Source organism: Mustela nigripes, chromosome 5, assembly GCF_022355385.1.
Source record: "Mustela nigripes isolate SB6536 chromosome 5, MUSNIG.SB6536, whole genome shotgun sequence".
Taxonomy (NCBI): Eukaryota; Metazoa; Chordata; class Mammalia; order Carnivora; family Mustelidae; genus Mustela; species Mustela nigripes.
Window position 1 is genome coordinate 127,243,885 of NC_081561.1, and position 27,814 is coordinate 127,271,698.

At 37.5% G+C, this 27,814-nt stretch overlaps 2 protein-coding genes and 1 pseudogene across 11 annotated transcripts in view; 1 reads left to right on the forward strand and 2 right to left on the reverse strand.

Annotated features, from left to right (window-relative positions):
* The window catches only part of SESN1 (sestrin 1), a 119,178-nt gene extending 114,070 nt beyond the window's left edge, over nucleotides 1-5,108 (reverse strand). Inside the window, exons 1-2 of the mRNA XM_059401163.1 lie at nucleotides 4,877-5,108; nucleotides 4,388-4,730 (exon numbers count right to left, since the gene is read on the reverse strand). Coding sequence (XP_059257146.1) covers nucleotides 4,388-4,666 — 279 coding nt within the window. The 5' untranslated portion in view covers nucleotides 4,667-4,730; nucleotides 4,877-5,108. The remainder of the gene's footprint in view (nucleotides 1-4,387; nucleotides 4,731-4,876) is intronic.
* A 997-nt stretch (nucleotides 5,109-6,105) lies between these two features.
* Nucleotides 6,106-27,814, forward strand: part of CEP57L1 (centrosomal protein 57 like 1) — a 73,507-nt gene continuing 51,798 nt past the window's right edge. For 3 of the 10 annotated variants that reach the window (XM_059401166.1, XM_059401174.1, XM_059401175.1), the window contains exon 1: nucleotides 6,110-6,187. In XM_059401166.1, the coding sequence (XP_059257149.1) occupies nucleotides 6,155-6,187 (33 nt within the window). In that variant the 5' untranslated portion in view covers nucleotides 6,110-6,154. Of the gene's footprint in view, nucleotides 6,188-27,814 lie in introns of all 10 variants that reach the window. The other 7 variants (XM_059401168.1, XM_059401173.1, XM_059401176.1 and 4 more) reach the window with 5 other exon arrangements.
* LOC132017485 (eukaryotic translation initiation factor 4E-like) lies at nucleotides 9,353-11,008 on the reverse strand (annotated as a pseudogene).

Below are 27,814 nucleotides of genomic sequence, written 5' to 3' on the forward strand. Positions count from 1 at the left end.
TGCCTATGGAGCTTGGAACTGCTGGGGCAACCTTGCCACAAGTAGAGACAACACTTCCTATGCTGAGGGAAGGAAAGCAGAAAGACAGAAGTCAAACAGGTAATGGAGTTTGATAATGAATCAATCAATGACGCTTAAAATTACCCAACCTCAAGATTTATTATACTAAGTAATAAATTTCTTATTGTTAAACCTACAAACTATATATTACCCAAATTTGATATCAAATGGATACTCCAACTGCAACCCTTAACAACTGAAATGTGCATTTTACCCAAGAGTTAAAGTTTCATTTCTCCTTGGGGGTAACAATTGCTTCACTAAATGAAAGCCTCCTCCACCCCACTTAACAAAGATATATACTTTGTTACTTATTCTAAATTTTCAGATAGTGTTACTTGCTGGCATGTTTACAAGAAAATTTAATACTTTTCCTTTCTCATAGTACAGAAATGAAAATGATCAAATGACCATTCTTAGAAAACTACTTGGCTGTTTTGAACACTCATCTTTTGATGAATATTTACACACTTACATTCCTCCCTTTATTATGTGCATCATAAAGACTACAGTTCACCAGTAGACTATACTAATGTATCCGGCCAGTGTTAATACACCTGTTCCTTAGTTTAGAAAACCAAACATTAAAAAGGTATTATGGGGTTAGAAGACCCTCCTCACCCAAGCAGGGAACAAGTCTTACTGATCTCCCAGTCCAGCACCTCTCACAGAACAGTCTCAAAAATGTGTTCTACAGATTTGAGTATGTTGATGGGAAACCAATAAATTGAGAACAGGAATAGAGAGAATGTTCTCTCCCAAGACGCCAATTTTTTACAGGTTTAGCCATTTTTAGTTGAATCCATCCTACCCCTACCCCACCAACTCTCTTCCAGACTATGGTCGTCTGAGCTAATTTATAGCAATTAAGAGCAGGAACAGCTACAGGAATTGCAAATTCAGTTCAGCTCCTGCTGCTTTACCAATGAATAACAGAAAGCATTATGGACACTGTATTTTATTATTTGGTTTCTCATGTGAGGCTGCAGCAGTATATAGAAGCCAGATGACAGGGGACCTTATGTAACATCTCATTAAGTTTAAATTCTATCCTCAAGGATTTTAGACAGGAGAGTAACATGATCAGATTTCATTTCAGATAAATGACTCTGAAGTTATGATACATCAACTTGGAGGATGGGTTAAGTCTGGAGAAGTGACAGATCAACAATGGCAGAACTACAACCATAGTAGTGGCAGAGGCAGAAATCCCTTCAGGAACTTTTTCTAATCAGATGTATCATAGGCAACTTAATCTCAACAGGTCTAAAACAGAACTCACCACCCCTCCTAAACTGATCCTTTACAACTCTTCTGTCTCAGGAAATGGCTGAACTATTCACCAAGTAGTTCAAGCCAGAAACTGGAGAGCATCCTTGATTTTGTTATATTCCCCATCTCCTGTATCCATTTCAATACTATATCCTGTAGCTTCTAATTCTCAGCAATCTCCCGGACCTATTCACTGCTTGCCACTTGTTCCCACTGTATCCTACTTCATCATAATTTTTGCTTTGGACTAGTGGAATAACCTCCTAATTGATGTTGCACATCCACTCCTGACCCCCGAAATTTATTCTCTGTATTGCTCCAAAAGTAATCCTTGGAATACACCGTGGATCATGTTCCCATCTTGCTCAAAACGACTCAGTGGATTCCAACATTTACTAGGATAAAGTCTACCACTTGCCCTATAAGATCCTCTGTTAACCAACTCCTGCCTAAAGATAGTAAGAATTCCTAATATTACTGAGCATTTCTTATGTGCTATGGCACTGTGCTGTGTTTTGGAAGCATTGTTTCATTTTATTCTCTTTGTGAGCATCATCTTAATTTTGCAGATGAGGAAACTGAGTCAAGGACAAATTATGCAACTTATTCAACACTGCAGAGCTAAAAAAGTATTGGAGCCAGATCGGGCAGAGAATGTGCTTACGTTTTCATTCTCCCTTCAAAAACATGCTCCAAACACATTGTGTTACTTTCCGTTCCTAGAACTCATCTGCTCTCTCTTGCCATGAGGTCAGTCTTCACACAACAGCTCCCTATGTGTGGAATGTCCCCCTCACAAATTTCATTCTTGCCTGGATTCTATCTATTCATCTGTCAAATCTCTGCTTAAGTGTCATCTCTTCTCGAAGTCGTCCCTTACTATCTGAAATTACATTATTTGTTTATTTCTTTATGGTCTGTCTCTCCAGTAAAATATCAAAACTGTTCACCACTGGTTCTTAGTTCTTAGAATGGCATTCAATAAACATTTGCTGTATGAAGGCATGCATGAATGCCTAATCTGGTTACTTTATTCAGGCTGATAAGTAATAAAAAGAAGCCAAATATAAATTTGTTCATCCACTGGATATTTAATAGCTTCCAGGTCCCAGACAATACTCTTGAGATCTTAACGGCCCTCCTGAGGGGACAGACATAAACAGGTGACGACAGCACAATATAGGTAGAGTGCCTGTTACAGCAGTAGCAAGAATTAAGTGCAGTAGATGCAGAGATGCAAGAATATAAATCTATGGAAAACCTTCAGAGTGGAGGAGACTCTTTAATTTTTTTCCAGGATGAATGAATCCTAAAATATATATCACAAAGTCCAGGTCTTTCACTTACGAAAAAGGGGAGAAGCATTCATTTTATACTGGGGCACTTTATGTCTTTAATTCTCACAACAACTCTATGCTATTATTCCCATTTCATAGATGTCAGAATCCAAACTCAGAGAGATCAAGTAACTTAACTTGTCCAAGGTTACGAGGTATGTTAATAAAGGAGAAATTTGAGCCCAGGTCTGACTCTAGTACCCATTTACTTACCAATATATCACAGTCCTTTGACCCTGCACTCCCCAGAGCCTAATTACTTCTGTTTTCAATACAATTCTTAACTAAATTGGTTATCTGCTTTCCCATTTGAATATAAATAAGCACAAAATTAAAGATTCAGGAAGAGAACAAAGTGAAGTACACTGACAGTAAGAGGAGAAACAGAAAAACTATTAAAAACTCAACACAAAAATTCCAAAAATATGGACCATGTAGTCCCATTTACTCCACCCTCAGCTAAACAATAGTACTTGATGTGCATAATGATGATCCCATTGTGGAAAAAAATGGTTGTTCTAGACACTACAGTCTAAGAAAGAGAGAAATAACTTTCAAGGCTTTAAAGGGTAAACTTCAGGTATCTAGAAAATTCCTCTCTGATAACTCTGGATAAATGAATTGTAACAACTGTTCCCAAACTGTTTGTGAGAAGAAATATCCCAAGATCTTGAAAAGAGTCTTCATTTTATGGACCTGATTATTTTTCTGTTGCTTTAAACTAACCAAAATAGAAAAACTATTAATCTTAGCTTACATATCCGTGTGTGTGTATCCAAGTAAACTATAAGTTTTAAGAACTTCTCATAAATGAATTTGAACAACACATGGATTGAGCACAGTGTTACTGACCATTCTTAGGATCTAAAATCAACCTTTCTCTAAACAAGCCCAAACAAAACCCTTCTAATAAATCTTCCAATAAAACAGGAGAAATTGATCACATACAAAACAGGAGGAAAACTAATATTTTTCATCTGTTACACTGAAACTTAAGTAGGTACGTATGTGAAAAAGAAAAATCAAACAATTGAGGCAAACACAGAGAAAACTAATTGAATAATTTACCATGAATGTTTCTACCATTCACTCAACCTGGATTCAACTTTTTAATTTGAAGATGTTAGCTTCTTTGTAACAGAGAGGCTTTTATTATTTTATGTAATTCCTTTTTAAAAAAAAAAAAAAAAAAAAGGTTTTTGGAGAACAGACCCTGATTTTTTGTTTTGCTTCAAAGAACATGAGAAAATAGTTCACCAATTATCCTGAACAAGTGAAGAAACATTTAATATCCTTTATCATTTGAGAGACTTTTAAATGAAGAAACTTTTCACACAGAATATTGTTAGTAACAATGTGAAAAGTATACTGGCTATACTTGCTAACAATATGTAAAAATGAATATAAGGAAAAGCAAGTCTTTACTTGCAATTAACTGTAACTTTCTCATATTTTTCTGGGAGGAATACAGTTTCTGCTAAAACTCTCTAGAAGGACAATTCTTGTTTACTTATATTTGAAAACTGCTTTTATTTTAGTTCCACTTGCACAGTTTCAGCTCCAGATTCAACGTCTTCCAAGCCACTCTAAATTTAAGCTGTAGAATGAATTTATGGGTTCGCAAAACCACCTAGCAGCAAATACAACGTGAATAACTGCAGGTAAAACTGCACTGTACTAGATGGAGATGGACGGTTGTAATTACAAGGTTTTCTTACCTGGACGCTTTTCAAAATAAATTCCGTTTTCTCTCTTACATCTTTAAAGGGACATCTCTTAGAAAGCATCAGCAGATGAGCAAGAAGTTTATTCAACCCATCCAAAGAAACAGCATTTGAAAGCCCGTCTGATGGACGAAGAGGTGTCTCTTTCACCGAACGAAGATACTCGGTTTTTCTCAAAATGGTTTGCTTAATGTTTTCCAGTGCTGTCTCTCTAGTAGTTGAATCTCTACTGCACAGTCCATCCCATCTCACTTCATTCTCCCCTTCAGCCATGACAACTGGAGGTTTTTTTTTTCTTTGCCGTCTTCAGTTACCTTTCAGCATGTCCCCAAAAGCACTTTGTATTTTTAAAACGAGAAAAAATGTAAGAATAAAATCAGAGAAATCGAATCGTCATGAAAACACAAATGTCTGGGAGACATCTGGAACCAGAAGTGTCTTTTATATTAATTGCTTTCAACCAATCTGCGAGACAGAACTCACCCTCTCCTACATGAAGGGGCAGTCTTCTTGTCAGAGACTAAAAAAAAAGTTGGAAAGTTGAAACCCGACAGCGCTGGCTCTGCTGCACAGGCAGTCCCGGGGAAGTGCTCTCCTCCGTCTCGCGGGGTCAGCGGATATCCTCACGTTGTGGAGCTGTCAAATCCGTGCTCTGCCCAAAAAGGCTGGTAACAGTTGAAGGCGCTCCAGCCATTCGGGGTTTTTTGTCTGGGCAGCCACGGGGTTCTCAGGAACATTCCCACCCCGCCCCTCCTCCGGCACCAGTCCCCGCCCCCTGCAGCTCCTCCCTACCCCTCAGCGGCCGCCGGGAGCTGGTGGGGAAATCTCGCCAAATCCTTGCTCACTGGCTGCCGCGGCCGGAGACCCAGTCGCTCGTTGGGGGCGGCCGCCTCTGGCAGCCGCTGTCCCGGCTGCAGCGTTGGAGGAAAGTGTCTCCGGCCCCAAGATTCCGGATCCCCGAGCAGACGCCTTTTCTTTTCCTATACCTGCGTCCTCGCCCACCGCCCACTAAACCTGACGGGCCCAGGGCTGGGCCGCAATCCCCAAAAGCGGGGCCGGGCCGCGGAGCTGGCGGAGAAGCCAGGCGAGAGGCGCAGAGCCCGCCCTTCGCCCAGCCCCATCGGTGGGGCTCGGCCCAGAGGGCGGGAGCAGGGAGGGGAGATGGGGTCCTCACCCCCCCAGCCCCTCCCCTTTCTCCGCCCGGCATAATCCAGGAGCCGCCCCTGCCCCAGCGCCCTCTTCCCCGCCCAAGCAGACGCGACCCGCGGAGGCAAAGCCATTGGAAAAAGCCCCGCCCTCCAGCCGGCTACCTCCAGACCCCTAGTCCGCGAGCGGCCGCCAACTGCTGCCGGCTGTTGCGCATGCGTGACGAGAGCAGGGAGCATGCGCCTAAGGGGCATTTTTGCGTCGGTGGCGTTTTTCGTCCTCTGACGTTGGGATTCTCCCGGTTGGAGAAGGGGAGAGAAAAGTAAGGAGTTGATGTACACTGGAACCATTACAGACAAGACAAGCACGTCAAAGAAAGAGGGCGTAAACCCACATCTGGAATAAATTGAATCGAAATTTAAAATTAGTCTGAAAATAGTGACAGTCTCATTATTACGCCAAATCCGAGATTTAAGAAGGCAGGGCGTCCTCGCATTGACTTCTGGGAAATGTAGTTTTGATGTACAGACGCGTTCTGTTGGCGATAGAAACTACAGTCCCCAGGAGCCACTGCGACGTCGCCTGTAGCGGCCTTCGAGCCAACGGTTAGCGCGGATGGAGGTTGAGCGCGTCGATTTGGTGAGCACTGTAGGTTTGGCTGCCAATTTTTCTTTGACAGGATTTTTTCCTTCTCCCATTTCCTCAGGTATTTTGGAGACCAGGCTATCTAGAGCTGTCCTCCTTAGTCCAGGGGTAGTGTCCAGTAATCTGCCTGGGAAGAAGTAGTCCGGGTGCCCAAGGCCGAGGGCATATGAAGGCGCGAGGAATGATCGGGACCCCAAGGGGCTTAGAGAGCAGCTAAAGGCCGGGCAAGAGGGATGCTGTAGAAACCGGTGCGTCTTGCTGCGGCTTCCGCTTAGCCCTTTGAGGTGGACTCGCTCGCGAGGGATTAGGTATCCCTGTGCATTGCACTTTTGTTTGCCATTTCATAGGGGTGTTTTGTGTTGTATGCGCTCAGTAGAATGAAATCCCAGGCAAGGCTTTGAAAGCGAGTTTTCAAATCCATTTTGTATGAGAGTAAGGGGGAAAGAAGCCCCAGTATTCCTAGATAATGAATGTTTGCAGGGATACTGCATGAAAAAAGACCTATAAAAATTTCCAAAACTTAGTACACTTAGAAGATTCATTTGTTTAAAAACTACTGTTTGGTTTTGAAAAGTCATTCCTCTTGAGAAAAGTCAAGGTAGTCAATGCACCGAGAACCAAATTCGATTTTAATTCTTCACATTGCGGAAGAGATTTTTTTCTAAAAATTGAGCCCTGGGGCGCTTGGGTGGCTCAGTGCAAAGAGCAGGCAACTTTTGATCCCCCGGGGGGGGGGGTGAGTTCCAGCCCCACGCTGGATATAGAAATTACTTAAATAAAAACTTTTAAAAAATAAATTAAAAAATGAAAAAGATGAAAATTTAGCCCTGTGAGGTACTGAGTACACAACAGTGGCAAAGACAGTCCCTATCTAGTTACATAACCTAATGGTTAAATGCAGTTTTAGTACAATATGATATCTGGCTATCTGGCATGACTAGAAAGATCACCAGGGAAATCTTCATCCTGGGAAAAGAGGGCTAAAGCGACAGCATAGGGTGACGGCTAAAGGGACAGCATAGGGTGAAGCCTAGAAGGGAGAGAGGTATGAAACTTTCAGGAAACCAAAATAAGCCAAATCACCCATATTTGGGGAGGGATGACTTTTTATCTACTGATGTATTCTGTAGCTGTGAGGAGACAAGTACTGTGAATTTTCCAGATAGTATCTGAAAGTGACCTGTCCTTGAACAGATAAGTTTTGATGAATTGGTGTAATTCGGAAGGCCTTGGGTATGGTCTACATTCTATGCTACTGGTTTACATTCTGCTACTGATTTAAATCAGATTTTTTTTTTAAATGAGAACTTCTTATGAATATGATTTCAAAAAATAAAAACGACATTCTTTTTTTTTTTTTTTTTGTCTTTTTTTGGGCTCATCCTCCTTTGGCCAATGCACAAAGAGTAGGGTAGTTTCTCAAATCTCGGTCCCCTTATCACATAGTTGAATATGATCCCTTCCAAATCCATGATTTCACTACCACCTATGACTTTTAAATGTATAGCTCTATCCTCCTTTACCTTTCCAGTTTTCATATACCCATTTCCTTGATATTTCTTGTTTGATACCTCAGAAGCCTCTCAAGTTCAACATGCCTAAAACCAAATGGATGGTTATCTTTAATGAGTCTGATTCTTTTTCAGTGTTTCCTATTTCAGTTAATGATCCTACCATCTACTTGTGAAAATTTGAAAACTACACATTATTGATTTCTTCCTGTCCTTCATGCCTCTATAGCCAATTATTACCAAGTCCTTTCAATCTCATCTCCCAGATAGCCTCCAAATCCATCCTTTTCCCATCGTCTGCACAAGCACAGTCTTTTCCAAACTGCCAGAGTGTGTTGCCTAGATCGATGCAATAGGGATAATTCACTCTGGCCTTTCTCCACACTGGAGTCACAATGATCTTTTTTTTTTTTTAAAGATTTTATTTATTTATTTATTTATTCGACAGAGAGAGATCACAGTAGACAGAGAGGCAGGCAGAGAGAGAGAGAGGGAAGCAGGCTCCCCGCTGAGCAGAGAGCCCGATGCGGGACTCGATCCCAGGACCCTGAGATCATGACCTGAGCCAAAGGCAGCGGCTCAACCCACTGAGCCACCCAGGCGCCCCACAATGATCTTTTTGAAATGCAAATTTGACTAGACTTTTCACTTAAAATCATTCATTGCTATCTCACTATTCTTAGGCAAAACTTCTTTGTAAAGCATAATATCATTCTGTCCCTTTCCACCTCTCCAGCCTCACCTAATATTATACCTACTCCTCTACATCTATCTCTGCTTCAGCCATACAGATCTTTCTTCGGTCACTGGTTCTCATATTCCCTTCATCCATTTATACACTCAACAAACATCTTTTAAGTATCTGCTATGTAAAATCACACATCATTGAGCACAATATACATTGACACTTGAACATCATGGGTTTGAACAGCAGAGGTCCACTTACATGTTCTTTTTTTTTTTTTTTATAAATACAGTACAGTAGTGTAAATCTGTTTTTCTTATGGCATTCGTAATAGCATTTTCTGTAGCTTACCTTATTTTAAGTATACAGTATATAGTACAAATACAGAATATGTGTTAATCAATCATGTATATTACCCATAAGGCTTCTACCCAGTAGGCTTTTAGTAGTTAGGTTTAGCGGAGGCATCAAAAGTTACTTGGATTAAAAGTTGTGGGATTTTTTACTTCCTGGTGGGAAGTTGGCATTCCTAACCCCCACAGTGTTCAAAGGTCAACTGTTCAAAAGTCTCTACTCTCATAAGAGCTTGCATCTATTAAGGGCTGATCAACAATAAGTATGTAATATATGTGGTAAATGAAGGCAGATGTGGTGGAGAGAAAAAAAGAGCCAACCAGGAAGGGGACTAGGAAGTGCCAGATTGGGGGGGCAAGGTTCACTCTTAAATAAGGTGGTCAGAGAAGGGGACATTTGAAGGAATCTGAAGTAGGAGGAGGAATAAACTGTGCAGATACTTGGAGGAGGAACATTCTTGTGAAGAGAATAGCTCGTTGAAGGCCGGTGGGCAGGAGCAAAAAAATAGCAATGTGGCTCAAGAGGCACAATGAGTGCAAGGGAGGAGAATAACATGAGGACAGAGGAAGGTCGTCACATAGGTGATTGAAAGGACTTTGACCTTTTTTTTTTTTTAAAGACAATTCACTGTACACATTTTATTTACAGTTTTGTACACTGTCTTAATATGAATGGGACCGCTTTTCTACTTGAGCCATTTTTTAACCAAAGCAAAATAACCTAAGTAATACAAAGTGTTAAAATACAGCATAAAGATACAAAAACAGACATACTAATTCTAATTAGGAATGTAATTATGATGTTATATTTTTTATAATCCACAATTATGTTTAGGAAATCACACAAACATAGATCACTGATTTGAATGAAATGCATAAATTTGTAGCAAAGCTTTGTAGTTACAAAAAAACAAAAAAATTACCAAAGAATGCACAAAATTAATGTTTATTCCACCTTTGTGTCATATTCCTGGATCCTTCACCAATGTTACATGAGGAAAAAAAACAAAAGCAAAACAAATGAAAAACTGAAATCAGAATCACTAATGTTATCAAGTAGGGAAACAAATAAATTAAAATCTAGCAGCCATCAGCAAGAGTACAGCAAAGACAATGCTGTAAAAAGAAACAAAGAAAATTGCTAGAAAACTGTATGCATCATACTCTTTCAAACCAGCAAAATATGCTCCTGCATACAATGGAACATAAACAAAATTTTTTTCCTGTAAGGTATAGAAATGCAAGTTCTTTTTTGAATATTGTGGATAGGTAAAATGTGTTTGTAATGGTAATTCTACTAAGCTATTACAGAGTGGGCCAGGAACACACTTATGGATTCTGGGGATGATGTGTACTGTAATTCTTTGATTGGGATAGTGGACACTCTAGCCAAAATTTAAAAAAAAAAAAATATATGAACACAGAAGTACAAGACAAAGGCGAATGAGACTTCTCTTATATCTTAGCAACATTTAGATGGAAATCAAATTTAAATGCAGTCCACTCTGCTTTTGAAGAGGCTTTGGTTCAGCTCCCAAATCTCGATTGCTTGATGCAGTCTCCTATGAGAATACTCAGAAGGTGTCTTCTTAAACAACAAACCTACTTTTAGTGGTGGAGCCGCTCTTAGTAGCTGTGTCTGCATGGGACTGATAACCAATCACTATCTTTGGAGGAAGTCCTAACCTTTCCTTGTATACCCTCCCTATATGTGTAACAGCCTCTCTGTTTTCACATTCAGTAGTCCATATTGCTATCTTATCACCTTTAGCTCTAACATTAACAACAGCTCCACATACATCATCACTGTAGTCATCAAAAGATTCTCCAATAAGGCACAGCAGTGTCTCTAGCCAAAAGCGATCCAGGTCACTTGTCTCTGCTGCTTGTTCAATGTAATTAGCCATCGTCCTCCTCGTTTGTTTTTCTCATCTTCCCACATAGGCTCAATACCATCCTTAAAAAGTGAGTAGTCACAGCCAGGCATTAAATTACTAGACAACTGGATGTGGTTGTACAGAGCCCAAAAGTCTTCAACAGTATCAAACTTAGAGATCAGCCGAAGGTTTGCTTGCCAAGTTTTGCTTTTATCATTTTTAAAAAACCAAAGTGCCCATCTGTTCTGTAAAGGATGTTTAATATAGTGTTCTGGGTTAGCAACCTCCTGATTAGATTCTGTTTTCTCTTCTTCTGTAGGCGGGGGATTAGGAGTAGGGGTGGTTTCCGGTTCCACAGTCGCCATCTTAGATCGATCTCAGGACTTTGACCTTTTTATTGAAGGAGGAAGCCATTGGAGGGCTTCCAGCAGATCAGTTGCATTATGCACTTTTAAAAATGATTACTTCTTTGAAATTGTGTTGAGCATAGACCAGGGGGAAGCAAGTGTAGAAGCAGAGACACTAGTAAGGAAGCTAAAGTAATACTCCAGGTTAGAGATGATAGTGGTAGCTTGGACCAGGCTGCTAACAGTGGAGGCAGTGGGAAGAGGCCCACAGTCTGGATCTATTAGGATAGTTTAGACAACAAATATTACTGATAGATTGGATATGAGGTATGAGAGTATAGAAGCCAAAGATGACTCCAAAGTTTTTAGACTGAACAACAGGAAGTAAGGAATTTAATGTTGTGGCAAAGTCTCCAGATTTGTGTATGGAGGTAAGGAGGTGGAAATCAAGAGTTTTGTTTGGCCATGTAAAGTTTGAGATGTCTCTTAAGATATTCAAGTAGAAGTGTGGAATTGGCAAGTTGGGTAAGTGAGTATAGAGATGAGCTGAAAGACCTGGCTGTAGATAGAATAATTGCATTTCATAGTAGTGCTTTAATAGCAGTTAAAGCCTGAAAGTAGTTGGTATCATAAAAAGAGGCACTCCTTAGAGTTTGGTTGATCTGGGGTCATCCACAAAGGGGACTATGCAGGAGCAGCCGGTGAACGTAGAGGAAAACCCACAGAGTGTGGTATCCTAAAAACCAAGTGAAAGTGGTTAAAGAGGAAGGAGTTCTCAGTACATGAAGTGCCGCTCTGGACCAAGTGAGGTAAGAATTGATAACTGACTGCTGTATTTAGTAATATGGAGGTCATTGAGGATCTTGAGAGCAGTTTTGGTTAAGGGTATAAAAGTCAGATGGTCATTTTATTTAAGAGAGAATGGGAGAAGAACTGGAGACAGTGAGTACAGATGTAGTACCTTTGTACTGTTTTCTTTGTCCAGACTTTTTTAGCCTGTCTTTGACTCTCCTTCCTATAGATCTTAGCTCAAATACCACTTTCTTAGTTTCCCTGATCTGATTAAATGTCCCTATAAAAATATACTCTTATTTTACCATGTCTCTACTTGCTAATGAGCTACAAATGTAGTTTTATAATAGTCTGTGATATTTTTATGAAAGTGTGCCTGCTTCTTTTTAAAAATTTATTTATTACTTGAGAGAGAGAGAGTGTGCGGGGGTGGGGGTGGGCAAAGGTGGGGAGAGGGGAGAGAGAGAGAGAATGAATCCCAAGCGGACTCCACACCCAGTGTGGAGCCCAGCATGGGGCTTGATCTCATGACCCTGATGAGATCATGACCTGCACCAAAATCAAGAATCGGATGCTTGACAGACTGAGCCACCCACGTGCCCCAGTGTGTGTTTGCTTCTAAAGCTTAAGCACAGAAGAGCAGCAGCTGTGCTGATTTTTGCTCATCCTCTGCAGCTCTGAGTACAGTGCTTGGCATCTAGTATAAACTTAGTACATATTTGATGGGTAAATAGAAGAAAAATAAAATGTCCCAGAACTTTCAAAGGTATTGTATATTTACATATAGTTAACAAAAACAAGACAATTGGTAGCAGGTACTTTATTATAGTGAAAACACTTTAGAAAATTTGCCTCTTTTTTAAAAAAAAAGATTTTGTTTATGTATTTGAGAGAGAAAGTACATGTGTGCACAGGTCCTGGGGGAGGGGCAGACTCCCTGTCCAGGAGCAGGGAGCCTGAGACACAGAGGCTTAACGGACTGAGCCACCCAGGTGCCCCAAGGAGTTGTTGCCTTAAATGAAGAGTGCTTTAATCAAGGAAAAAGTTGACTGGCTGGTCCCTAAGAGGCCTTTATTATGAAATTCATTGATGAATTTACCATTAAAAAAACAGTACTCCTAAATCTTGTGAGTTTAGAAACAATCTTGCTAAGTTTATGAGAGTTTGTAAGATGAGGAGATTGTGTGTGTGTGACAGTGTGTGTGTGAGTGACTGACGGATTTATCAGGATGCCAGTTTATTAGTATACTTTGATATATTTGCCAAGTAGATAGCATATAGATTCTCTGACCAAGGAGTTTTCTCTGTAAGAAAATTACATGAAAAATCATCAGATTGCTTAGAACTTGGAATCAGAACAAAAGACGTTAGATATGTATTATGGTCACTTAATAGCACTTAGCTAAGAGAACCTCCATCATAGAGCTTTAATTACCTCCATTTTTTTCTTCTGAGTTGCTTTTTCTCTTTTTCCATTCCAGACTCTTCTTTTTAATAGAAACATTGTTAAATATGTTATAACATTTTCTTTTTAAGATTTTATTTGTCAGAGAGAGCGGAGCAAACACAAGCAGGGGGAGTGGCAGGCAGAGGGAGAAGCAGGCAATGCAGGACTCAGTTCCAGGACCCTGGAATCATGACCTGAGCTGAAGGCAGACGCTCAACGGACTGAGCCACTCAGGCATCCCTGTTAAAACATATGCATTGTAGCCTAGTCTCTGACTCTATAAGCTAACTTCGCATATATCTGCTTTGGTCCATTATATACTGATTTATAGTTGAGACTTCAGAGAGTAATATTATTCCCAAGTTTTCCTGGGCCCCACATCTCATATGGAGGTACATTGGTCTTAATTAAGCTCAGCAACAACATCTGAGCTAGAGATTCACATTTGGAAACTCTAAGTCTTTTGGAATATTTTGTTTTATTTTGCTTTTAAGCTACCATATCTAAGTGCTTACTGTGTTTCAGGCACTCTGTTTACACTTTGCATATAAATTATTTTATGCTTACATAGCTACAAAAATCACAGAATTGACCCAAAACTTAACTTAACTATGTTAGCATTATACTATAACCATGCAAGTGAATATACTTGGCTATGGAGAGAATTCAGAATAAGAACTCAGCCAGGGTAGTCTGAAACTAACTAGAAAAGAAGAAAATAATCAGGAAACCAGGAGATGGGTAACTAAGAGATTTGAAAATTTCAGAAGGAATGATTCGTCAGTATGTATAGTACTACCGACAAGTCTAGAAAGATGAAGTTTCTAGGTGGGTTGACAACTAGTAGCCCCGTTACAGTATAATATATCCATCTGGCATATATTACCATATTAATATTGAATTACTATGCTGTGTTGAGATAAAGATAGATTGACTTGGGATGGCCTGTAGGGTAAAACCATGCTGCTCCCTGAGGATAGGAGGGTCTCTCCTAAAGGGCTGGCATTTCTCTTGTTTGGCTTGTACCAAATGTATGTTCCAGCTCAGGAAACTAAAACTCAGTTAAAAGAATTTAAGTGGTCATGGTAACTCTGGATCTCTCTGGGCTTTCCTAGATTTAGTCTTTAAGGAGGGGATATGATAGGCATGGATTCTTAAGTGGTGGGTGTTAAAATAATGCGAATCAGTTGAAAATAGATAAGTTAACTAGGATAGAATGAGGCCTCAAAGCCCCAGAGAGAAAATTTGAAGATTTGCTACCTGGTTTCCTTTTATTATCTGTGCTCTTTTTTATTATTCTCTAGCTTTAGTAAAGTCGTATTTAAATTTTATAACTTTTTATTTACTATATCAAAATACAGAAAGGAGTCATATGATCATAGATCTAACTAGGAAAGAGCACCATAGAAGGAGCAGCACTCTCCCAGTGAAAGCCAGTGGGGAGGGACAGTGCTAATAAGATCTCCAAGGGGAACTCGAATACTGAGAACAGTAAGAACTCAATAAGTTACCCTTCTGCATGTGGAGATTTTTCTTTCATTGTCAACCTCAGAAGATCTGGGTTTTATTTACCAAAGAAGACAGTGCAGTTTTGATATCAGAAATTCATCAGTGACCTTTTTCAATGCACTCACAGAGGGATGGAAGGATGGAAGCCAGACATTTGCATTCATTTATTCAGCATTTATTGAAAACCTACTACAGGCAACTCTGATTGGCAATAAGTATATAGCAGCATACTTAAAAAACTCCTGTTCAGATTTGCCCTTAAGAAGCATAAAGTCTAGGGGCGCCTGGGTGGCTCAGTGGGCTAAGCCTCTGCCTTCAGCTCAGGTCATGATCTTAAGGTCCTGATATCAAGCCCCACATCGGGCTCTCTGCTCAGCGGGGAGCCTGCTTCCCCCTCTATGCCTGCCTCTCTACCTACTTGTGATCTCTATCTGTCCAATAAATAAATAAAATCTTTAAAAGAAAAAAAAAGCATAAAGTTTATGTAGAATATAGCCCACTCTTTGAAGAAGCTTGGCTGAGCAGTGAGCCAAAGAGATAGAGTAGTAGCTGAAGGTTTATTGAGAGATAATGAAGAAAGGATGATGTTTAGGAGGTAGAATCAATAGAATTTAATGACTATTTGGATATGGGAGTTTAAAAAAAAAAAGTCCTGGGTTGACTACTCTCCAGATGGTGAAGACTTAACTCCTTCCATTAATCAGAGTAGGGAATATACTAGAAATGCCAGTCTTGGGATGGGAAGATACTGAGTCCAAGTTTGCACATGTTAATATCTTGTTTGAAGGACTTAAAAGTCATGCAAGTGAACAGTACCTAGTACTGCTTTGGAACAACTTTTGCACATGAAATCTTAACTTGTTGAGAAGTATAGCTATATATTCAAATAGTGAGGAGAACATGGACCTCAGAACCCCATAATCTTGGATTTGAATCCCAAGTCTGCATTTTGCTAGGTGTATGAATTTGGCCAATTCTTTAACCTCCCTAATCTTGGATGTCAGACACGAGATAGCCTTAGCTGTCTTATGTGTACAAGGAGGATAATCACCTACTTCCCAATGACTACTGTGTAGATTTAATGAGGTAATGTATATAAAATGTTTCGATTTGCATCTGGCATATATTGGTACTCAAGATATTGTATCTTTTAAAATAGTCATATTTGGGGCGTCTGGGTGGCTCAGTGGGTTAAAGCCTCTGCTTTCAGCTCGGGTCATGATCCCAGGCTCCTGGGATCGAGCCCTGCATCGGACTATGTGCTTGGCAGGGAGCCTACTTCCCCCTTTCTCTCTCTGCCTGCTTCTCTGCCTACTTGTGATCTCTGTCTGTCAAATAGATAAATAAAAAAACTTAAAAAAAATAAAATAGTCATCTTTGGGGGCGCCTGGCTGGTTCAGTCAGTTGAGCATCCAACTCTTGATTTCAGCTCAAGTCATGATCTCGGGGTCATGAGATCAAGCCCTGCATCAGACTCCACACTGGGTATGGAGCCTGCTTAAGATTCTCTTTCCTGTCCCTCTGCCCCATCTGTGCCCCACCCTCCACCATGCTTGCTCTCTCTCTCAAATAAATAAGCATCTTTATGTAAAGTAATATTTGTCACTCAGTTCAATTGAGATTAATGAAACGTTTATAAAAGTGCTTTGTAGATTAACTGAAGAGTGTTATTTTGTATAAGCTTACTATTGCCAGCATTCTCTAAAATTTTTAACGAGATCCTTGAATTATATTTCATTTTTTTTCAAATTTAAAATTCATTTTTAGGGCGCCTGGGTGGCTCAGTGGGTTAAGCCGCTGCCTTCGGCTCAGGTCATGATCTCAGGGTCCTGGGATCAAGGCCCGCATCGGGCTGTCTGCTCAGCAGGGAGCCTGCTTCCCTCTCTCTCTCTGCCTGCCTCTCCATCTACTTGTGATTTCTCTCTGTCAAATAAATAAATAAAAATCTTTAAAAAAAAAAAAATTCATTTTTAATATTTTGTGTTTTAAGCTTCTTAATTGGGAAAGTTATAAAAAGTAAAAATACAGCAATTATTTTTTTCATAAAATAGCAGCATAAAAGATTCTATTTCTTAGCAAGACCTCCATGTCCAGCTTTATTATAAAAATTACTGAAAACACCATGTTTCATCAATATATCTATATGATATGAAACATTTAAAGAATGTATTGTTCAGGGAAATATAATTAATACATAAAATTTTATTTAATATGATACAGTGTTACACTGTTTAATTTAGAGTCTTAGTTTCATATTGTCTGCCTTTTTTTTTTTTTTAAGATTTTATTTATTTATTTATTTATTTATTTGACAGAGCGAGACACTGTGAGAGAGGTAACACAAGCAGGGGGAGTGGGAGAGGGAGAAGCAGACTTCCCACAGAGCAGGGAGCCCAATGTGGGGCTCGATCCCAGGACCCTGGGATCATGACCTAAGCCAACGACTGAGCCACCTAGGTGCCCCATTGTCTGCCTTATTTCTGATAACAACAAATAAAGTAAACAGATGTTTTTGAATTTAGAAGAACTGCTTTCTGTTGGTAAATTTTCATAAGTACATTCAGAAGATTGGGAAGCAGAATTTTTCCATAGCTGAGAACAGATTGAGGTGTTTTGCTAACTTTGGGGAGAAGCAGCATAACAATTCCATGAGACCATTGACTTGAAGCTAGACATTTAAATTCTTGCCTCTGCCATTTACCTTATTCATATTGCTAATCTTTCTAAAGCCCCATTTTCTTTATCTATAAGACAGAACATGTTGTTACCCATTTCCGATCTTTGAGTATACCAAATTTAAGATCCTTGCATATGCCGTTTTCTCTACTCAGAATGCTCTTACCTAAGATTTTCAAATGACTGCCTTCCTCACTGGTTTAGACTTATCTCAAAATCTGTATCTTCAGAGATGTTTTCCCTGACCATTCTAGCTAAAGCAGACCACCTAATACCCTTTTTAATCTTCATCACAGCAATTCAATTATCCACTTGAACATATTTATCTGTTTTATTTTGTATTCTTCTCTGTGAAGGATCCTGTCTTGTTTACTACTCTACTTTCAGTGTCTCAAACAGTGATTTACACATGGTAGATGCTCCTTAAATCCTTGACCCACTGGCTGACTCTCTACTTCATAGGCTCGTTAAGAAGACTCCGTAAATTAATGTACATAATGCATTTAAGTGTGCAGCACCATTCTTCTGTTTGTATATTTGTTTTCCTATGTCCTATCTAATCCTAAAAACTTTTAAGACATGCTTAATACACATTCACACATATGTAAAATCTAATAGTTATAATTGCTGTTATCAGTAGTTAATATTAAGTGTGTTTACTCTGTGCCTGTATTATGCCAGGTGATTTATATGGATTTTCTTTCCAGTAACTCTATGAAGAGGATAATATCCCCATTTTCACAGATAAGCAAGCGGAGGCCCAGAGAGTTTAAATAACTTACCTCAAAACACCTAAACCAGTAAATGGCAGAGCTGGAAGTAGAAACCTTGCCTGTCTGCCTCCTGACAAAACTCATGTTCTTCTTGATAGTGCTCTTTGCCTTCCCGCCAAAAGGCGGGTATTCAGAAAAAAAAGCAGTAGCTTTTTTCTGATGACAGATGGGGGGGGTGGGTGGTAACAAACAATGGAGCATAAATACCAAGTTAGAGCCCAAGTGTTCATTCTTCTGCCTTCTCCAAAGAAGGGCTTTCTGCCGCCACCTTCTTTTTTTTTTTTTTAATTTTATTTTTTTCAGTGTTCCAAGATTCATTGTATATGCATCATACCCAGTGCTCCACGTGGTACGTGCCCTCCTCAATCCCACCAGGCTTACCCGTGCTTTCTGCCTTCTTGAGGTGCCATGCCCACAGCTCTAGTTTCTTGGCCTTTTACTCATACTTGTATTTAAAATGGAAGAATCAAAACTTAAGCTGAATTCTTTATTCTTTGAACCCTTATTGTGTTTAATATCTCACATGGTCAGAAAGCCTCAAAGGTCTTTAATGGTAGCCCAACTCAAGTCTTAACAGGGCTGAATTAAATCAACAAACAGCCCTCTCTTTGACCTTTATTCATAATAACAGACTATAGCTGAGGCCCTTAATTTTCTGTGTAACTTTGGGCACGTCTGTTGATCTTTCTGGGCCTCAGAGTCTTCATCTGTGAACTGAGGGCAGTTGAAGTAAATTTATTTATTTATTTTTTTCCCCAACTAAAGCCCATAATTTGCATTAGGGTTTACTCTCGTGTTTTCCATTCTTTGGGTTTTGACAAATGCATAATGTCGTGTACCCACCATTGTAGGATCATATATATAGAATAGTTTCATACCCCTGAAAATTACCCGTGTTCCATCTATTTATGCCTTCTTCCCTCTCCTTGAATCCCTGGCAACCACTGGTCTTTTTATTGTCTTGTAGTTTGGCCTTTTCCAGAATGTTGTATGTTTGGTATTATACAGAAAGCTGCTATAAAACACATTTATATTCAGGTTTTTTTGTGCACATAAAATTCAAACTCATTTAAATAAATAACTGGTAGCATGATTGCTGGATTGTGTAATCTTATGTTTAGCTTTGTAGTAAATTCCCAGCTGTCTTCCAAAGTAGCCATACCATTTTGCATTTCCATCAGCAACGAATTCCTGTTCCTGTTGCTCCACATCCTTACCACCTTTGGTGTTGTCAGTGTTTTGGATTTTAGCCCTTCTTGTGGGTAAATGATGATATCTCATTTTAATTTGCAATTCCCTAAAAGAGTATTGATCATTTTTTCATATGCTTATTTTCCACCTGTATTTATCTTGTTTTGGTGAGGCATCTGTTCACATCTTTTGCCCATTTTAAAGAGGCACAAGTTCTTTATCAGGTATGATAAAAACAGATAGTTGTTTTGCAGATATTTCCCAGTCTGTGGCTTGTCTTTTCATTCTCTTGATGGTGTCTTTTGCAAAGCACTTTTAAATTTTAATGAAGGCAAACTTCTCAGTTTTTCTTTCATGGATTATGTGTTTTGGTGTTGTATGTGAAAAGTCATGGTTGAAACCAAGGTCACCCAGATTTTCTCCTGTGTTATCTTCTGGATGTTTTACTGTTTTGTGTTTTACACATAGGTTTATGCTCCATTTTGAGTTAATTTTGTGTGAAAGATGTAATAATGTCTGTGCCTAGATTTACTTATATTTTCATTAATAAAGTTTCTACGGGCTCTGAAATTATTAATTATTTTTATCAATAATGTTAAAAGGTTAAAAAAAACTTTTAAAAAGAGTATACTGGATACTTCAACCATTTAAGCATTGTTTTCAAAAATATCCCTTGGGAGTGAGGCTTTAAGTCAACCCAAAGATGGGACAAGGAGAGCTTTATCAGGACATATCAGGAGACTGTACTAGCAGTTCCATTTCAGTGCTGCTTTACTGTTATCTGTTGCTAACATGTGCATTTGGATGAGTGTTACACGTGTGAATTATTTGTTGGGGAGACTTCTTACAATTAGGAGTAGATCCCCGTTATTTGTCTACATTGCCATTTCGTTGCTACTTTTCTGCCTAGTGATACAGGTTTGCAAAAGCCCATCGATGGTTTCTCCCCTACTTTCACCTTTCTGTGCCATGCTGAAGCCATCTGAACCTTCAATATTTCCTTATGTGATGACTGACTTCAATTTGTTTTTAAAAGAAATTATGTTAATTGTCTACTGTTTAGTATCACAAGCAATTTTTATCTCCAAATGTTTACTTGTTTTTTCTTTTTCTTTTTTGAGTAATAGATGACAATGGAATTTTACTATTTTATATTAGAGCAAGATTATTGCATTGCACATTATGATTTTAGAGGTAGCCTGCCGTGAGCGATTGGTGATAAAATTGTTGACCTTCTTAACCTGCATTTATAGTGATCACATCAAACATAAGAAGTACATATTAGTTCTCACTGTGTTATCATCCATGTTTCTTGAGATGCATATTTAATCAGAAGCCCAGCATGAGGGGTGCCTCAGAGGGATGGCTCAGAGGGTTGAGGGTCTGACTTCCACTCAGGTCACGATATTGGGGTCCTAGGATCGAACCCCACGTGAACTTCCCACTCTGTGGAGAGTCTGCTTGTCCCTTTCTCTCTGTGCCTCTCCCCAGCTCATGCTCTCTCTTTCAAATAAATAAATATATTTTTTTGAAAAGCATGATATTATGAGTTTATGGAAAGTGTGTACTATTACCTAGGAGATTAATAAAATTTCTTAAATTTTTTGTTCATTACTTCCTCCTGGTTTAGATTTGTAAAAGACAATAAAAGTAATTAAATTAGATACTACTTTATGATTGCTGTTTTGCAGTACTATTACAAAATCACTTCCACTTCATGGAACAAAAGAAAAGAAAAGGAAATAAAGTGAAAGGGATGGAAAAGGAGAGTCTCAGCAGTGAAATGTCTGATTTTCTTTTTCAGAAATTAATTTTGTAGTTGAAAAAGATGTATATATTCCTTATGAATCTTTAGATAATAAGTAAAGGAAGCTCTGTGGTTACTTTCTCAGGTGATTTATTCGAAGACTTTTCTTTTTTTATTGAGATATAGTTGACATATAACATTGTATTAGTTTCAGGTGTACAACATAATGATTTGATTTTTGTATATATTGTGAAATGATTACCACAATTAAGTCTAGTTAACATCTGTCACCATACATAGTTACCCATTTTTTTCTTGAAAAAAAACTTGTAATATTCAAGTTTTGCCTCCAGCTGCTTACCTAGTTTTTCTTATTTTGATTTGTTAGAAAGTAGCACAGCAACCAAGTGTTATGTGTATACCTTAGATATATATATGTATGTGTGTATGTTGCCCAGGTGAATCCCAGAAGCTTTTCTATTTGAATCTTTAGATTTTATTTTTAAGATGTCCCTAGGAAAATTGATTTGAATTCTTTCCAGCAAGATCAGTTTGAATTCTTTCCTTCTCAGCCTTTAAAAAGCTTATTTTCTCATATATACTAGTCTTAGAATATAGTGATTTTCTTTCATGTGTGCTATTTTCTTTCTGCAGTAAATGAATGAAATAAATGAATCAAATTCACTCTTTAGAGGCACCTCAGTGGCTCAGTGGGTCAAATTCTCTGCCTTCAGTTCAGGTCATGATCTCAGGGTCCTGGGATCGAGTCCCTGATCGGGCTCTCTGCTCAGCGGGGAGCCTGCTTCTCTTCCTCTCTCTGCCTGCCTTTCTGCCTACTTGTGATCTCTTTCTGTCAAATAAATAAAATCTTAAAAAAAAAAATTCACTCTTTAATTTTTTCCAGTCTTCTGCCTTTGGTGTCTCCCAGGTTACTCTGATGTGCTTGGAATGTCTAAATTTCCAATATTTCTGGCTATTTTAATACATTTGTAAAAAATAAAGTTGTTTAATATGTATTTATTTTGCCCTTTCTGAAAGATTTGTGAGCTAGCTCTAACATGTATGTACAATTTATGACATAAATTTTGGAGACCGATCTCATTGCTGGTTTCATTCTTGTTTTTCTACTCTTTTTCTGTTGTTTTCTACTGTTTTTCATACCCACATATTTTATGTGAGTATATACATATCTAGGTAAGATTTTAAAATTTTGTGTCATTTAAAAATACTAAATATTTCAAACAAAAGGAAAAAAGAGTAATTTAGTAAACACTTTTTTGTAACTTTTGTTCAAATATTAACATTTTCCTTCATTTTTTTTGATGGAATAAAAAATTACATGTATATAGAAGTGTCCTTAGTATTATAATATATTGTTTTCATGTTTTAAAAAGATTTTATATAAAAGACAACTTAAAATACTGTCATTCTATAACTTGCTTTTTTCACTGAACAATATATTTTTAAAGTTTATTTATGTTACTAAATGTGAATCTAATTTTTATTTAGTTGCCATATGATGTTTCATTATATGAATGTGATACAATTTATCTCCATTCCCTTGTTAATATATAGTTAAGTTGTTTTTTTTTCCCCCTTTTTTTCTATTGCAAGCAAGGCTACAATTAACATCACTGTATACATCTACATTTTTTTCTAGGCTTCATTCATAAATACTGAGAAGTAGGGTTGCTAAGTAATAGGGTATATACAGCATCACAATTTTTAAATTGTCTTCCAAAATTTTCTGCCAGTTAAACTCCCACCAGTCATTCATGGAAATTTCCATCTCCCCACATCCTTGCCAAATATTGACTTTTTTCTAAGTTTTTGTCTGATGGGTGTGAAATAATTTTTCATTGTTTTAATTTCCATTTTCCAGATTGCATGGCATTTCCCGAAGTTGAGTATCATTTTGGCTTTTGGATATCCATATTTCCTCATCTGTTAACTACTCTTCATATCTTTGTCCCTTTATTGAGCTTTTTCTCAAAAATTTGTAGGAGTTTGGTAATTCCAGTACTAATCTTTTATATGTTACATGTGTTGCTTTTTAAAACTTTGTCAGTGGTATCTTCGGTTGCATGGAGTTTTAATTTTAGTTTAGTTGTTAGCACTTTCCCTGTTTGTAAGTTGTCTTGTTTATTATGAAGTCTTTCATACCCAAAGTCTGAAACATATTCTATATTTTCTTCAAAAACAGTTAAAGATTGTTGTTTACATTTAGGCATTGAGTCTAGCTGGAATTTATTTTTGTGTTTGGCATGGAATAAAGATAGACGTTTACTTTTTACAGTATGGATAGTGTGTTATCCTGGCACAAATTGTGAATAGTAATCCTTTTCCTAAGAAAATGCCCTCATATTCATATACCAAATTCCCATAAATACCAGAGTCTATTTCTGGACTCTGTTTTGTTCCATTGGTCTCTTTTTCTCACCTTGTCCCAATACCACTATTATAATTACTAACACTCTATAATGAATCTTTTTTTTTTTTTTAAGATTTTAATTATTTGACAGAGAAAGAGCGAGAGAGGGAACACAGGCAGGAGGAGTGGGAGAGGGAGAATCAGACCTCCCACTCATCACGGAGCCTGATGTGGGGCTCAATCCTAGGACCCTGGGATTATGACCTAAGCCAAAGGCAGATGCTTAACAACTGAGCCACTCAGGCACCCCTATAATAAATCTTAATAGTTAGAAGAACAGTCCCTTCTTTTAATAAATCTTGTTCACAAAGATTTTATAAATTTTATTTGGCTTTACCCCATGATTCTTGTGATTTTTTTACTACTGTCTGAAAAAAATATATATGTATTATATATATATATATATGTATATATATATTACAGTTTCCACATAGATTATCCAGATGATGATGATGATGATGATGATCAAAGTAAACTGTACACCCAGTGTGGGGCTTGAACTCATTACCCTGAGTTGGAGAGTCATATGCTCTACCACTGAGCCAGGCAACCACGCATATGCAAATTATCTTGACTTTTCTATGTAAATAATTGTATTGCCTACAAATAACAATTTTTTTCTTTCCTTTTGAATTCTTATCCATCTTAGTTTCTTTTCCTGTTTTATTTATCCTTTGGTGTACTCTCCAGCTCGATGTTGAATACTACCACTAATAGTGGGAATCCTTGTCAAAGTGTTGTTTTTAGTATCTGAGGTACACATTTGGTCTTGAAAAGTAATACTTTTAGTTTGTTTTAACTAGTTGTAATTTTAAAAGGCTTCATTAATTTATTTCTTAAATTTATGAAAGTTTATTAAAGTTGCAATTTTCAAAATGTTTTTCCTAAGCCATTTGAATTTAACTTAAAAATTTTACGAGATCATATTTTAGATCTAGTAGTCTTTGCCTGGAATTAGGACTTTGGCTTTTTCTTTGATTAATGCTAGTTAACTGGTAAACCTAGTAGATTAAGTCTTCCTTAAACATGAATAGCACTTATAAATTTAGGTACGCTAGGTATTTCAAACTGCATTTTTCTATTTAGCCTATCATATTTTCTCAAATACTTTAAACAACTATCAAGGCAGATCTTCATTTCCAATAAGTAACATCTTTCTAAGTAATTAAGCAGCTTTTGTCAATTTAATACATTAGACTTATACATTTAATAAGTCTGATTTTAGAAGTCATTTTAAACATTTTTAAAAACCTAGCACCCTTTCACCAGTATGGCTTAACTGTTCTGTTTTTGGCACTTAACCATTTCTTTTTCTGCATTTGAGCTTGGCTGTTTACTTGCAAATGTTACATATTATCCGGTATTTCTGTATTTAGATTGGAGGTGAACTTTTCACTTTCATATTAATTCAACATTTTGTCAGAATTTTTCGTATTTTATTTTACCTACCTTTTTTTTTTTTTTAAAGATTTTATTTATTTATTTGACAGAGACAGGGAGAGTGGGAACACAAGCAAGGGGAGTAGGAGAGGGAAAGCAGGCTTCCCACCTAGCAGGGAGCCTGATGTGGGGCTCCATCCCAGGACCCTGGGATCATGACCTGAGCTGAAGGCTGACGCTTAAGGATTGAGCCATCCAGGTGCCCTTACCTTCCTTTTTTGTATGTAACTTTATAAGTCATTTAAAAGTCTTTCTAGAAGGAGGGTGTTGTAAACAAATACTTGTTGAAATAATTAAAACTATGTATTCTTTAAATGTTTAAAATCTTAATGGTTGTCTAGATAAGATTACCAAGGTATTTATAGGGGTATTCACTGCAAAGACAAAATTTTAATTGTTTTAGAGCTCAAAAATATGGCTTCAATAGAAGTTTAAAAAAAAGTTCAACATGCAAGTAAATTTGCCTCTCTTTTAGTAGAATTTTAAAAATGGATGAAAACTTCAAGATAACTTAAATCAACCCTTTTATTTTGTAAATAAAGTTGGGAGGGGGTTTAGGTACTAATTAGGATAAGGTCACAGAACTAGTTTGAACTAGTATTATCACCACTGCACTGGTGAATCCAAATATAATGCCCACCAGTAAGTAGTAGTAGAGGGAGGAATCTCTGGCCCCAGGGTGTATAAAGGCTAAGAATTTAATGTTCCTCATTTTTCTCATTTTGTTTGAACCGAATTATATTTCCTTATATTCCTCTATTCAAAAGGGGATGATGATGGCTGTGAGATCTTATTGTGATATATTCTTTTTTTTAGACTCTATTCATTTAGAATATATGAGACAAATTCTACTTCTTGCTCCAAAGTACTTTCACACCAATTGTTTGAATTCTGTTGCTCGGTTGTACTCTTTGTTATAAACCCTCCTTGTGTCATGAGTTGTGTTAATGAGATAATGTAGTATTGTCCCAATAATTTGACTACATTATGATCTGTCAGGTACTTTTGAAAGTATTCGACAGTTTTTTGGTGCCATTTAATTAGATATACCAGAGTGGTTATTTACTAAATCAAGTGAGCTTAAATATAAGATCATTACAATTTTTAACTTTTTTAAGAAGGAGGTTTCTTTTTCTTCCTTTACCCTCCTATTCTGGAAATAGGAATTTCTATATATGCAACAGGATGTTTTGGACAATTTGCTATTTGTTTTTTCTGTTAACACTTGTTATTTCATGTTACCAGTTACGTATCATAATATCTTGATAGTTGTCTTCTGTGTAGAGCTACTTTGAAGATTCTGTATATAGATATTACCTAAAGTCTGTTCTGTGGAATGTTCGTTTCTCAAGAGGATACCCCAAAAAGGTTTCTGTTGCAAATAAGTTTGGGAAATGCATGCTTTATCCCTCTTTTGGAAATTCACAATGATAGTAGAATGTTAAAGATAATAAAGTGGAATATTAAAAATTAAAATCTGGATTAATATTAAATAATTTTTAAAAAACTTGCAGGTGAAGAAGTTGGTTAATTTTGTGTTACCCATTTCAGCAAGTTTATTTGCTGGAAATTTATTTAATTTAGGGAGTAACTTCGATTAATATCCTATGAAGCTAGTATTTTGGTAAATACTGTTTAATAGTATGAATCTTTAGTGAATGGTAGATCATCAATACTTTAAATATTAAAGTAAGTATGTTTCTTTTTGTTTCTTTAAGCCTAGTTGTCTTTATAATTTGTTTTTTCCCTTTACAGCATTGATCATTCCATTTCCCCCAGTCATTCTTTTCCCCAGACCAGATGTTTTTATTCATTTAGCTCATCTTTATTGTGCCCCTAGAGAGCACATACTAGAAGTACAAAGATGAATAAAATAAAGTTCTGGCTCTCGAAGACCTAACTCGCTGATATATTTTTTTTTCCTAACTCATTGATTTGGTAGAGCAGGGGAGACATCTGTAAGGCACACCCCCTTACATCTTTATGTAATTTAGAGATCCATGATCAGCACTTTGCATTTACTTACTCAATTGCATGAAAAGAATGTTCCTTTTTTTTTTTTTTTTAAGATTTTATTTATTTATTTATTTAACACAGAAAGAGATCACAGGTAAGCAGAGATGCAGGCAGAGAGTGGGGAGGCAGGCTTCTTGCTGAGCAGAAAGCCCAATGCAGCTGAAGGCAGAGGCTTAACCCACTGAGCCACCCAGACACCCCGAAAAGAATGTTCTTAATGTATATATTTTATAAAGACTTTATTCATTGAATCCAAGATGCCAACGATTATAAGGCACAGCATTACTTTATGTCCCACAGTGAAAAAAAAAAAACATATTGCCAAATATAATTTGAAGGTGAATCCTCAGGGAGCCTAGGTGGCTCAGGCAGTTAAGTGTTTGCCTTTCACTTAGGTCATGATCTCAGGGTCCTGGAATCGAGCCCCACATTGGGCTCTCTGCTCAGCAGGGAGACTGCTTCTCCCTCTCCCCCTCCTTCTGTGCTCTTTCTCTCAAATAAATAAATTAAATCTTTAAAAAAAAATAAAGGTGAATCCTGATTTCATAGAAGTAAAATATATGCATTCATTTATAAATAAATGTTTGCTGTTAGTCTTGTATTTACTTATTTCTACTGCATTTATTGATTTGAGGACAACAAATGCTTATTAAATGACTACCCTATAATAAGTCCAGTGGATAACAGAATAATGAATAAGATACGGTCCCTTGCTCTTGAGGGATTATAGAGGAAGACAGATATGTGCAGACATTGCTAAAATAAAATTATGTTTGTTAAGGCAACTAAAATCAAATCACAGAAACTATAATACATTAAAGATAATTTTAAATTA